This window comes from Scyliorhinus torazame, chromosome 11 (assembly GCF_047496885.1).
Source record: "Scyliorhinus torazame isolate Kashiwa2021f chromosome 11, sScyTor2.1, whole genome shotgun sequence".
Classification (NCBI taxonomy): domain Eukaryota; kingdom Metazoa; phylum Chordata; class Chondrichthyes; order Carcharhiniformes; family Scyliorhinidae; genus Scyliorhinus; species Scyliorhinus torazame.
In genome coordinates this window covers 223,440,535-223,453,194 of record NC_092717.1, presented here as the reverse complement: position 1 = coordinate 223,453,194, position 12,660 = coordinate 223,440,535, and the positions used below count along the sequence as shown (strand labels likewise).

The following is a 12,660-nucleotide window of genomic DNA, read 5'->3' as shown; positions in this document are numbered from 1 at the left end:
AAGCTGATTGTGGTTGTGAAAGGCCATTCATCTTATCCTCAGGACATCACAGCAGGAGTTCCTCTGGGCAGCGTCCAGTGCCTAACCATCCACAGCTGCTTCATCAATGACCCCCCCGTATTGCAAGATCAGGAGTGGGGATGTTTTCTGAGATCGCTTAAAGTACAGTACCATTTGCAACTTCTAAAGACATTGAAGCAGTCCATACCCACATGCAGTAAGACCTTCTCAACATTCAGGCTTGGGTTAATAAGTGACATTTGCGCTACACAAGTGCCAGGCAATTATCATCTCCAACAAGAGAGAACCAAACGTTGACATTCAAAGGCAATGCAGTCAGCACTCTAGAGTAGCCATTCACCAGAAAATGAATACCACCAGCCTCAGAAAAGCTGTGGTGACAAAATCAGGTCAGAGGCAGGACTCTCTCTGACGAGTAAGTCACCTCCTAACTCCCCAAAGCCTCCCTACCACTTGAAAGGCACAAGTCATGTATCATAGTTCTTTCATTGCCACTAGGTTAACATTTTAGAGCTTCCTACTCAACATTGTGGGAGTATCTTCACTGCACAGATTGTAGCAGTTCAAGGCGGCGTTTTACAAGGGCAAGTAAGGATGAGTACCTTGCATTTGATGCCCGCCTCTTAGGAACTAATTAAAATAAATTGGCCTCAGATTGCTGGGCAAGGGAGGAGAAGGGAGCACACTGCTTACCTACTGAGTATTAAGTGGTGACATCTACTGGGAAATGCAAGCCTGGGCACTAGGCAGAAACAGGAGGGAGTTCAACTGTAATACATATCATGGTTGAATAGTTTGTCAAGACTCATACCATGAAGAATGTTTATAGAACTCATTGATGCTGGAGGAGAGACCACCAGACATGGTTTGTGTTCTGATTACAGTCATGTTGTTTTATAAATATTCCACTGACCTAATTTTAGAATGAGGTTAATATTTAAGATTCTTTCCACGATGAGGTCCATTAGGAGAAGCAGCTACTTCTGAAAAAGTGCCAAATAGAGCTCACAAAAGGCACATCAAATTAGGGATTAACTGGTCAACTGGTTCCTGGTGTAAGTGCACATTAAGACAAAAACAAACTTATTGAACTAATCAACGCCAACAGGAAATGCTGAGTAAACTGTGGCTTCACAGAGCTTAACTACGTCGACTATACTGCTGTTTTGAGGTAATCAGCTAAAGATTAAAATTCCTCAAAAGAAGGGGGAAGACAATGGCCAGGATCTTCTGACCCCTCACCTGCGGAATGGTCAGGATCTTCCGGCCCCTCCCCTGCGGAATGGCCAGGATCCTCTGGCCCACCCCCTGCGGAATGGCCAGGATCTTCTGGCCCCTCCACTGCAGAATGCCCAGGATCCTCCGGCCCCTCCCCTGCGGAATGGCCAGGATCTTCCGGCCTCTCCCCTGCGGAATGGCCAGAATCTTCCAGTCCCTTCCCTGCGGAATGGTCAGGATCTTCTGGTCCCTCCCCTGCGGAACGGTCAGGATCTTACTGCTTCTCCCGTGCAGAATGGCCAGGATCCTCCGGCCCACCCCCTGCGGAATGGCCAGGATCTTCCGGCCCCTGCCCTGCGGAATGGCCAGGATCTTCCGGCCCCTCCCCTGCAGAATGTCCAGGATCTTCCGGCCCCTCCCCTGCAGAATGGCCAGGATCTTCCTGCTCCTCCCCTGCGGAATGGCCAGGATCTTCCGGCCCCTTCCCTGCGGAATGGCCAGGATCTTCCGGCCCCTCCCCTGCAGAATGTCCAGGATCTTCCTGCTTCTCCCCTGCGGAATGGCCAGGATCTTCCGGCCCCTCCCCTGCGGAATGGCCAGGATCTTCCTGCTCCTCTCCTGCGGAATGGCCAGGATCTTCCGGCCCCTCCCCTGCGGTCTCTTCCAGCAGTGAAAGCGGTTGACCATTGGCTGCCAGCAGTGTGTACAGGCCCCACCCACATCTACAGCATTGTATGGCCCACCCATCCCTCCGGCGGGGAACCCACCTGATTTGTTATGTTGTAGGTGTAACATGAGCGGCTTCCTTGTGGTGCACTTGGACAAAGGAAGGTTCAGACGTGGAGATAACTTCAACACGTTTATTAAACTATTTACACTTCTATTACTCGGGTTCGACACTACTGCGAATCCTACTATAGCTACCCAGACTGACTAACCAGTTGCTGCAATCCACGTGGTGGGTGTAATATTGAATCAACCCTGTGTCTCTACTCAGACTGTCTCCACTGGAAAGAGACAGATCATGTGTGTGGTGTCCTTTTATATATGGGTTGGTGTAATGCCCCCCTGTGGCCGTGTCACCTCTGTGTTTATCGTGAATGTCCATTGGTCGTGTCCTATCTACCTGATCTATTGGTTGAGTGTGTGTGTGTGAGATGTTTCTGGTGCTCCATCTCGTGTCTAGCTAGCCTACATGCATTTACATTGATGCACATCACCACACCACCAGGGAAGGCGGGTCGCTTTTGGCGAGCCCGGCAGATTCCACCGGTGGGAAGGATCGGAAAATTCTGCCCTTTTGCGTCTGGATTGGTCAAAATATCAGAAGAGTAGAGTAAAGATTTAGAACAAATTAAGGGGATAAAAGCGAAAAGTCAAGAAAGATATTCAAAAATAAAAGAACTTATGAAATAGGAGCTGGATTAGGGCCTGTTTGGCCTTCAAGCCCACTCCTCAATTCAGCAAGATGATTTTTTAAACTTAATCTCATCTCCCTGTACGATCCCCATACATCTAATTCCCTTGATGCCCAAAAATCTACCGACCTTGGTCTTGATTACACATTTAATCCTATCCAATACCGTGGAATATAGAAATCCAAGTAGCCAATATTTGGATAGAGTTCAGAAAATTTGCTCTTCCCCAACTTGTGCATCCTTTCCACAAGTAGCGGGGTGATTGGTCATCTCTTAAATACACAGCAAAACCATAATGCCTGAAAATCGTGTATCTGAATATCATCCTAAACTAAAGAATGGTTTGGCACTGCTGCCTCACCGCGCCAATGTTCCAGGTTCGATCCCGGCTCTGGGACACTGTCCGTGTGGAGTGTGGACATTCTTCCCGCGCTTGCGTGGGTTTTGCTCCACAATTCCAAAGATGTGCAGGGTAGGTGGATCGGCCATGCTAAATTGCCCCTTAATGGAAAAAAATGAATTGGGTACTCTAAATTTATTAAAAAAGAAATTAAAGAATGGTTTCATACACATTTAAACATCTGTATTTTAATCATCACGTCTCGAGATGGATAATGGAATGTTGGTCACTAAATATCCACAAACCTTGGACAAATCAAAGTAACGTACTTATTAAGGAAATTAAGCACATTTGAAATTCAATGCAGGGAATGCCAAGATAAATCTAAACAAGCTGCAATTATTGTTAAATCAACATTTTTTTTTTTTTTTTTTATAAATGTTTTATTGAAAATTTTTTCCCAAACAACAATTTTTCCCTCTTACAAAGCAAACGCAACAATAACAATACAGAAATTTTAAACAATACACAAGTAACAAAACCCCTTTATCTTTGACCTAAACTAAACCCCCCCTCCCCCCCCTGGGTTGCTGCTGCTGGTCATCTGTCTTCCCTCTAACGTTCCCCTAGGTAGTCGAGAAATGGCTGCCACCGCCTGGTGAACCCTTGAGCCGATCCTCTCAGGGCAAACTTTATCTGCTCCAGTTTAATGAACCCCGCCATATCATTTACCCAGGCCTCCAGTCCGGGGGGTTTCGCCTCCTTCCACATGAGTAGGATCCTGCGCCGGGCTACTAGGGACGCAAAGGCCACAACGTCGGCCTCTTTCGCCTCCTGCACTCCCGACTCTTCCGCAACTCCAAATAGAGCTAACCCCCAGCCTGGTTTGACCCGGGCCCTCACCACCCGCGAAATCACTCCCGTCACTCCCTTCCAATACCCTTCCAGTGCCGGGCATGCCCAAAACATATGTGCGTGGTTTGCCGGGCTCCCGCCACACCTCCCACATTTGTCCTCCACTCCAAAGAACCTGCTCAATCTTGCTCCCGTTATGTGTGCTCTATGTAGCACCTTAAATTGAATCAGGCTAAGCCTGGCGCATGAGGAAGAGGAATTTACCCTGCTTAGGGCATCAGCCCACATACCCTCCTCTATCTCCTCCCCTAGTTCTTCTTCCCACTTTCCTTTTAGTTCGCCCACCGACTCCTCCCCCTCTTCCCTCATCTCTCGGTAAATCTCTGACACCTTGCCCTCTCCGACCCACACCCCTGAAAGCACCCTGTCCTGTATCCCCTTTGTCGGGAGCAATGGAAATTCCCTCATCTGTTGTCTAGTAAATGCCCTCACCTGCATATATCTCAAGAAATTTCCCCGGGGCAACTTATACTTTTCCTCCAATGCTCCCAAGCTCGCAAAAGTCCCATCTATAAATAAATCTCCCACCCTCCTAATTCCCAACTGGAACCAGCTCTGAAATCCTCCATCCATTCTTCCTGGGGCGAACCTATGGTTGTTCCTGATTGGGGACCCCACCAGGGCTCCCCGCACCCCTCTCTGTCGCCTCCACTGTCCCCAGATATTCAATGTTGCCGCCACCACCGGGTTCGTGGTAAACTTTTTAGGTGAGATCGGTAGCGGCGCCGTCACCAGCGCCTCTAAACTCGTCCCTTTACAGGACTTTCTCTCCAGTCTTTCCCACGCCGCTCCCTCACCCTCCATCATCCATTTACGTATCATTGCCACATTGGCGGCCCAATAGTAATCGCCCAAGTTCGGTAGTGCCAATCCTCCTCTGTCCCTACTACGCTGAAGGAACCCCCTCCTTACTCTCGGAACTTTCCCTGCCCACACGAAGCTCGTGATGCTCCTGTCTATTTTATTAAAAAAGGTCTTAGTGATTAGTATAGGGAGACATTGAAATACAAATAAGAACCTCGGGAGGACCATCATCTTAATTGCTTGCACCCTGCCCGCCAGCGATAGAGGCTGCATGTCCCACCTCTTGAAGTCCTCCTCCATTTGTTCTACCAACCGTGTCAGATTAAGTCTGTGCAAGGTTCCCCAGCTCCTAGCGATCTGAATCCCCAGGTATCGGAAGTTGTTAAATCAACATTGTATGTTTCTTATTCTTTTACAATTTCAATTCAAAAAGCAGAACTTCAAACATCAATCTAAGAAATTCCGAAATGCCTCTGGGAGGCAAGAGAAAACTCACCCACACAGTCACAGCACTCGTCCCACAGAGTACCCAAGCAAAGCATGCATTCCTTGCAACACGAGCAGTTCCCATCTATAGGACGGCACTGGCACAGCTCCTGCAAAAAAAAAACATGCATTATTACAACAGATGAACATCCAAAAGCAAAACTATCAGGCTGTGTAAAGGCTTGGGGAGCATCTGTCATTCAAACATTCTGCTTCAGAGTATCGTATGAAAGAGAACATGTTGAGGTCATTACAAATTCATCTCTGCTGGCTGAGGGAGTTTTGGCCAATTGACCTGAAATTCGCAAATGTTTGGCTATCTGTAAACTAAACTTACTTAACAGTAATTCACCTAAATTGGTCTCAGTGCCAATTTAGGCCACTTTCCTACATGGAGTACCTGAGCAGTGGCCTTGAAAGGAACGATTCGCAGCTAAACAAGATAACTGTGCTCCTGAACTGTGACTACCTAAATACCTTTCAACTCATTTAAAAGGTGCCTGGATGTGCTCCTCAAGTGCCAGAATCTGCAGGGCGACGGCCCAAATGTTGGAGAGTTGGATTAGGCTGGGAGGCTTGTTTGGCAACCGGCGCAGACACAATGTGTGCTGTAAACTTTCTTTGATTCTATAAAGGTTTTCATCTCTCCAAGCTTAGCTAAATTTGAAACTGCTCTTGAACATTACAATTTTCAAAGATGACAGGAATCAGCTTCACCACTTGTTAAAATGTAAAGACAGCAGGTTTCTGCAATTGTATAGGGCATTGGTATGGCCACACCTGGAGTGCTGTGTGCAGTTTTGGTGTCCTTATCTGAGGAAGGATGTTCTTGCTATGGAGGGAGTGCAGCGAAGGTTTACCAGGCTGAATCCTGGGATGGTGGGACGATCATATGAGGAGAGACTGAGTCGGTTAGGATTCTATTCATTGGAGTTTGGAAGAGCGAGAGGGGGCGGCACGTGGCGCAGTGTTTAGCCTGGGACCACAGCGCTGAGGACCTGGGTTCGAATCCCAGCCCTGGGTCACTGTCTGTGTGGAGTTTGCACATTCTCCCAGTGTCTGCGTGGGTTTCATCCCCACAACCCAAAGATGTGCAGGTTAGGTGGATGGGTCATGCTAAATTGCCCCTTAATTGGAAAAAAATAATTGGATACACTAAAAAAAATGTTTTAAAGAGTGAGGGGGGATCTCATAGACACTTACAAAATTCTAACAGGATTAGACAGGGTAGATTCAGAAAGAATGTCCCCGATGGTGGTGGTGGTGGAGTTTGAGGATAACGGGTAAACCTTTTAGGGTTGAGGCGAGGAGAAATTTCTTCACCCAGAAAGTGGCGAATCTGTGAAATTCGCTACCACAGAAAGCAGTTGAGGCCAAAACATTGCGTAATTTCAAGAAGGAATTAGATATAGCGCCTGGGGCTAAAGGGATCAAGAGATATGGGGGGGGGGGAGAATAGGTTTAAGGGTATTAAACTTGATGATCAGCTATGATTATATTGAATGGCGGAACAGGCTCGAAGGGCCGAATGGCCTCCTCCTGCTTCTATTTTTCTATGTTTCTGTTTACCCCCTCCTAATACGTCCCTCTTTGGTTCAATGTCCTTCATAAAATTTGATTTGTGCCTGAGTGGGGGCCCACTTCCTCATGTCATACGAGGAGACAGTGGTCTAATGGTAATGTCATTGGCTCAGGGTAATCTTCCAAAATTTCATTAATTGGATGTGGGCGTCACTCACTAGGTCAACATTCCCATCCCCAATTGTCCTTGAACCAGGTGGACTGTCAGGCCTCTTGCAGAGGGCATTTAAGAGGCAACCACATTGTTGTGGATCTGGAGTAACATGTCGACCAGACCATGTGAGGACGGCAGGTCTCCTTCCCTAAAGGACATTAGCGAGTCAGGTGGCGACGTGGGTTCAAGTCCCACCACAGCAGCTGGTGGAATTTAAATTCAACTAATAATTTGGAATTTTAAATTAAAAGTTGGTTTCAGTAATGGTGACCACAAAAGAACGATCATGACAAATCTCATCTGGTTCACTGCAGAGCACACATACCACCGAAACGAGCAACCATTCGACACCCACAGTGCGCATGTAAAATTTGAATGCAAGTTATGATGAACGTACCACCCCCCCCTAAAAACGAGTAATTGTCCCAACGGGGCCCAGTTGCACAGCCAGCAGCAATTCCTCCTTACCCAAGAAGTCATTCTCCAAGAGCTAACCATGATTCTGTTGACAGATTATTTCACTGTAGGTCTATGAACCAACAGCTTTTTCCTCAACCAACATGCAAGTATACAGGTTCAGCAGGGGCCGGTTAGCTCAGTTGAATGGACGGCTGAGTCATGATGCGGAGCGACACCAACAGTGCGAGTTCAATTCCCAAAACGCCTGGGGTTATCCATGAGATTATCCTTGCCCCTCGCCAGCTCTCCCTCAAAAAGGGAAAGCAGCCTATGGTCCCCAGGGACTATGGAGACTTTCGTCTCACCTAATTTCAACTCTGGATAGCAACAAACGCACCAAACCGTTCTCCATGCAAAAATAGATGGCACTTTTGGCAATTATTTGCTAAAAGAACAATTCCACACAGTAGGCTAACATCTCAACCATCGGGAATAGTGGGAAACAGAATCCATCATGTTTAAAATGAAATTTCAAACAGTGCATTCAGATTTTTAAAAATATAAATTTAGAGTACCCAATTCTTTTTTTTCCCCCCCCAATTAAGGGGCAATTTAGCCTGACCAATTCACCAACTCGGCACATCTTTTTCGGTTATGAGGGCAAGACCCAAACAGACACGGGGGAGAATGTGCAAACTCCATACGGACAGTGACCCGGGGCCGGGATTGAACCCGAGTCCTCGGTGCCGTGAGGCAGAAGTGCTAACCACTGCACCACTGTGCTACCCTATTTTCTTTTTCCCAATTAAGGGGCAATTTAGCAGTGGCCAATCCACCTGACTTGCACATCTTTGGGTTGTGGGGGTGAAACCCATACAGACATGGGAAGAATGTGCAAACTCCACACAGAGTGAGCCAGGGCCGGGGGTTGAACCCGGGTCCTCAGCGCCACAGTCCCTGTGCTATCCACTGCGCCACATGCCACCCTCCCACTGTGCTGCCCTAAACAGTGCATTCAGATTGTAGCTCAGTGTAATATTATTTCCCTCATGTCACCTTTATATACACCACGGTCTCGTGGCGTGTTTCCATGGATCAATGTATTTCTTAAAACAACAGGTCAGCATAATATGGAATATATCTTCAGCTGACCTGTAGGAGGCTTCACTTTACAGAATGAATGAACAGCAGTCTCAGTCCAAGGCTATAATCTGCACAAGGTGCTCAGGAGACACTGAAAACCACAGGGCCAAAGATCAAGTGGTTTATGAATATAGTTTGAATCTTACTGCAGATGTATTGAGAAAACTGCACATCCGACATAGAAGTTTTAGAAATTGCGATGAACATCAGCTTTTTGCAGATATTTTCAAATTATTTTACTTTAATACGACCATACTTGACAGAATGCAGCAAGTCTAACCTTCCCAACTGAAATATTTGTGGTTCCATGTCTTCCAATGGGTAACATTTTCTCAGCAATTTTTTTGTTTGATGATCAGCATTGGTGGGATAGATAATAAGGAAACCACTCCAGAGCAACTCAGCTTCAAAGAATTAAATATGCCATGAAGTTAAATAGTACCATTGCAAACACTTAGTTTAATAGTACCATTGCAAACACTTTGTGGTAACAGATGGAAACCAGTTGCGTTGTTTTAAGCACATTATTTTATCCATATCACCCCTAGGATAGGCACTTTGAGATGATGGATTACGATATAGTGCCTGCAGCTGGATGCCACTGTCAGGCAGAAGGAATTGTAATGAATGTTCTCCTGAGATAAACATTCTTCAAACATCTTTGCCCAGGTTCGTATCTGCAACTGGTCACTTGGGTGAATTCCAGGGGTGAGGAATTTCGGTTCTGAGGCTAGATTGGGTAGGGAGGTTCAACATTATGAGGCACCTGGATAGAGTAGATAAGGAGAAACCGTTCCCACTCGTAAGAGGGTCAATAACGAGAGGGCATGTATTTCAAGTGATTTGCAAAATAAGCAAATGTGATGTGAGCAAAAAGGCTTTACATGCAGCAGGACTGGGTCTGGTTTAGGTCTGGAACGCACTGCCCGGAAGAGGCAGAATCGATCGAGGCATTCAAGAAGGCATTAGACAATTGTTTGAATAGAAACAATGCGCAGGGTAATGGGAAAAAGGCAGGAAAATGGTACTAAATCATAATGCTCATTTGGGAAGTCGGTGCAGACATGATAGGCCGAATGCCCTCCTTCTGCACCGTAACAATTCATGAGGTTCTGGAAAGTGGTCACCGCCTGGAGAACAGCCGTCCAGCGCGAGTCAAGGGCTGCAGCAGAAGAACACAATTGGGCTGGAGGAGAAAAAATAAGCACGTAAACCAGATTTAAGTAACCGAAAACAGCACTTTGACAACATACTCTGCATTCAGCTCAGAGCAGTGTTTTTAATTAACCTTTCACTCCCAGGGATTTCAGGATATTCCAAAGTTTCTCTCAGCAAACGATTATGTAAGATTTATGGAGAAAGGGGTTAAGAGGGAAAGGGGGGGGGGGAAACTTGCTGCATTTCCTGGAGAAAGTATTCCTGCGGCCCTTAAACAGATGTGCACTGGCACGTACTGATGCGACAAGCTTGTGCTTTTAATCACAATGAACCCCGATAGGAAATGGTTGCGTGGGTTCTATCTGCTTTGAGGATTATGGCAGGATAAGTCAACAGAGAACTTGCTCTGTACAACAATGCCTACAGGGGAAATGAGAAGCATTTCTGTGCCAGAATATTTATTACTGAGGCCAACAGCCTTAAACAAGCGGATTTAACATAATGCAGTAGAAAACAGCCGAGCATCGCACGCGACAAAGAAAATGATCATTTTTGTGGCAGCTTTCACTACAAGAACTCTTGCATTGGGAAACATGTCTTCCGCCTGTGCAACTGATGCAAGTCAACATTGGTGCTTAATTCAATTTTACTGCAATCATACAGTTTTAATAATAATAATCTTTATTAGTGACACAAGTAGGCTTATATTAACACTGCTATGAAGTTACTGTGAAAATCCCCTGGTTTCCACACTCCGGCGCCTGTTCGGGTACACAGACGGAGAATTCAGAATGTCAAATTCACCTAACAGCAAGTCTTTCGGGACTTGTGGGAGGAAACCGGAGCACCTGGAGGAAACCCACGCAGACACGGGGAGAACGTGCAGATTCCGCACAGACAGTGACCCAAGTCGGGATTCGAACCCAAGACGCTGGCGCTGTGAAGCAACAGTGCTAACCACTGTGCTACTGTGCATGGGGTCATTTCTCTATCATTTTATAAATAAATTTAGAGTACCCAATTAAGGGGCAATTTAGCGTGGCCAATCCACCTACCTGCACATCTTTGGGTTGTGGGGGCGAAACCCACGCAAACACGGGGAGAATGTGCAAACTCCACACGGACAAACTCTACACGGACAGTGACCCGGGCTGGGATCGAACCTGGGACCTTGGTGCCGTGAGGCAGCAGTGCTAACCACTGAACAACCATGTCATTTCTAGTTCTTGACGGTGGAGAAATCTGGTGGTGCATCGGCCAGCCACCCCATCTCCCACCTGGATTTACTTTCGCTGACGTCAATGAAAAGTATAAACTGGGAGAGGGGGAGGGCGTAATGGCTGCAATCTGTCACCCTCGACTCCCTTGTCAAAACTCTGTATAACTCAGCTTTGAATAAATTCAATGGCTCAGTCTACACTGCTTCCTGGAAAGTCCGGCGAACCATGTCCATATGTTTTGGTCATGCCCGGCACTGGAGGGGTTCTGGAGAGGAGTGGCGGGAGCAATATCTCAGGTGGTGAAAGTCCGGGTCAAGCCAAGCTGGGGGCTAGCAGTATTTGGAGTAGTGGACGAGCCGGGAGTGCAGGAGGCGAAAGAGGCCGGCATTCTGGCCTTTGCGTCCGTAGTAGCCCGGCGAAGGATCTTGCTGATGTGGAAGGAGGTGAAGCCCCCCAGCGTGGAGGCCTGGATAAACGACATGGCTGGGTTCATAAAGCTGGAGAGGATTAAGTTTGCCTTGAGAGGGTCTGCGCAGGGGTTCTACAGGCGGTGGCAACCGTTCCTAGACTATCTCGCGGAGCGTTAGAGGAAGGTTGGTCAGCAGCAGCAGCAACATAGGGGGGGGGGGATGGGATTGCCTGGGAGGGTGGATGAGCAAGAGATAGCATGAAGGGTTGGGGAAACTGGCACGTACGGGTGAGGGCCAGTGTACAAAGCTATGTAAACATATCATTTTCCCATGTATATATCTTGCTCTGTGCGATTTCTTGTTATTTTGTTACGGGGGGGGGGTTATTGTTTGTAAGGGAGAAAAATGGTGTTAAAAAGCTTTAATAAATATATATATTTTTTAAAAATACACTGCTTCCTGGAGAAGAGAATCCCACAAACTAACAATTCTGAGTGGGATAAAAAATTTCTCATCTCCGTCTTACAAGGGAGGCCTCTTATTCTTAAACTCTGTCCGCTAATTCAAGTCTCTACCACAAGTGGAAACGTCCTCCTGGTATCCACCATGTCAAGTCAGCTTAGGATCTGGGCGGCACGGTGAAGCATTATTGCTTCACAGCGCCAGGGTCCCAGGTTCGATTCCCGTCTTGGGTCACTGTCCGTGCGGAGTCTGCACGTTCTCCCAGTGTCTGCGTGGGCTTCCTCCGGGTGCTCCGGTTTCCTCCCACAAGTCCGGAAAGACGTGCTGTAGGTAATTTGGACATTCTGAATTCTCCATCTGTGTCACCGAACAGGTGGCGGAATGTGGCGACTAGGGGCTTTTCATAGTAACTTCATTGCAGTGTTAATGTAAGCCTACTTGTGACAATAAACATTATTAAAAAATATCTTTCAATAAGACCACCTCTCATTCTTTTCAACCCCAATGGATATAGGCCCAACCTCATCAATCTTTCTTCAGAAGTTAAGCCCTTTATCCCATGCGTGAATTAAGAGACCATTCCCTGAACTGGTTCTAAAGCAATCATATCCTTTTTTCAAATAAAGGGACCATAACTGTACACACCATTCTCACCAAGGCCCTGTACAGCTGCAGCAAAACTTCCCTACTTTTATACTCAATTCCCCTTGCAGTAAACACTAACCCGCCACCTCTGCTCACTGTTAACCTACGTCCCTTCTCTCAAAAAAGTCCGGCACTTGTGAGAGTGCGGCCCTACCGAAGGTGCAGAGATACATTTGGCCAAAACAGTAGCTCAGAACAATTTTAAAAATTCAATAGCCTTGGAAGCAAACCTCAGGCTAGCTTCTGTATCAACCGGACATCTGAACTGAAGGACAAGCCATCAAGG

At 46.9% G+C, this 12,660-nt stretch overlaps 1 protein-coding gene across 1 annotated transcript in view; it reads right to left on the bottom strand.

Moving 5' to 3' along the window:
• The window catches only part of twsg1a (twisted gastrulation BMP signaling modulator 1a), a 63,833-nt gene that overhangs the window by 28,746 nt on the left and 22,427 nt on the right, over positions 1 to 12,660 (bottom strand). The window contains exon 3 of the mRNA XM_072468362.1: positions 5,213 to 5,312. Coding sequence (XP_072324463.1) covers positions 5,213 to 5,312 — 100 coding nt within the window. The remainder of the gene's footprint in view (positions 1 to 5,212; positions 5,313 to 12,660) is intronic.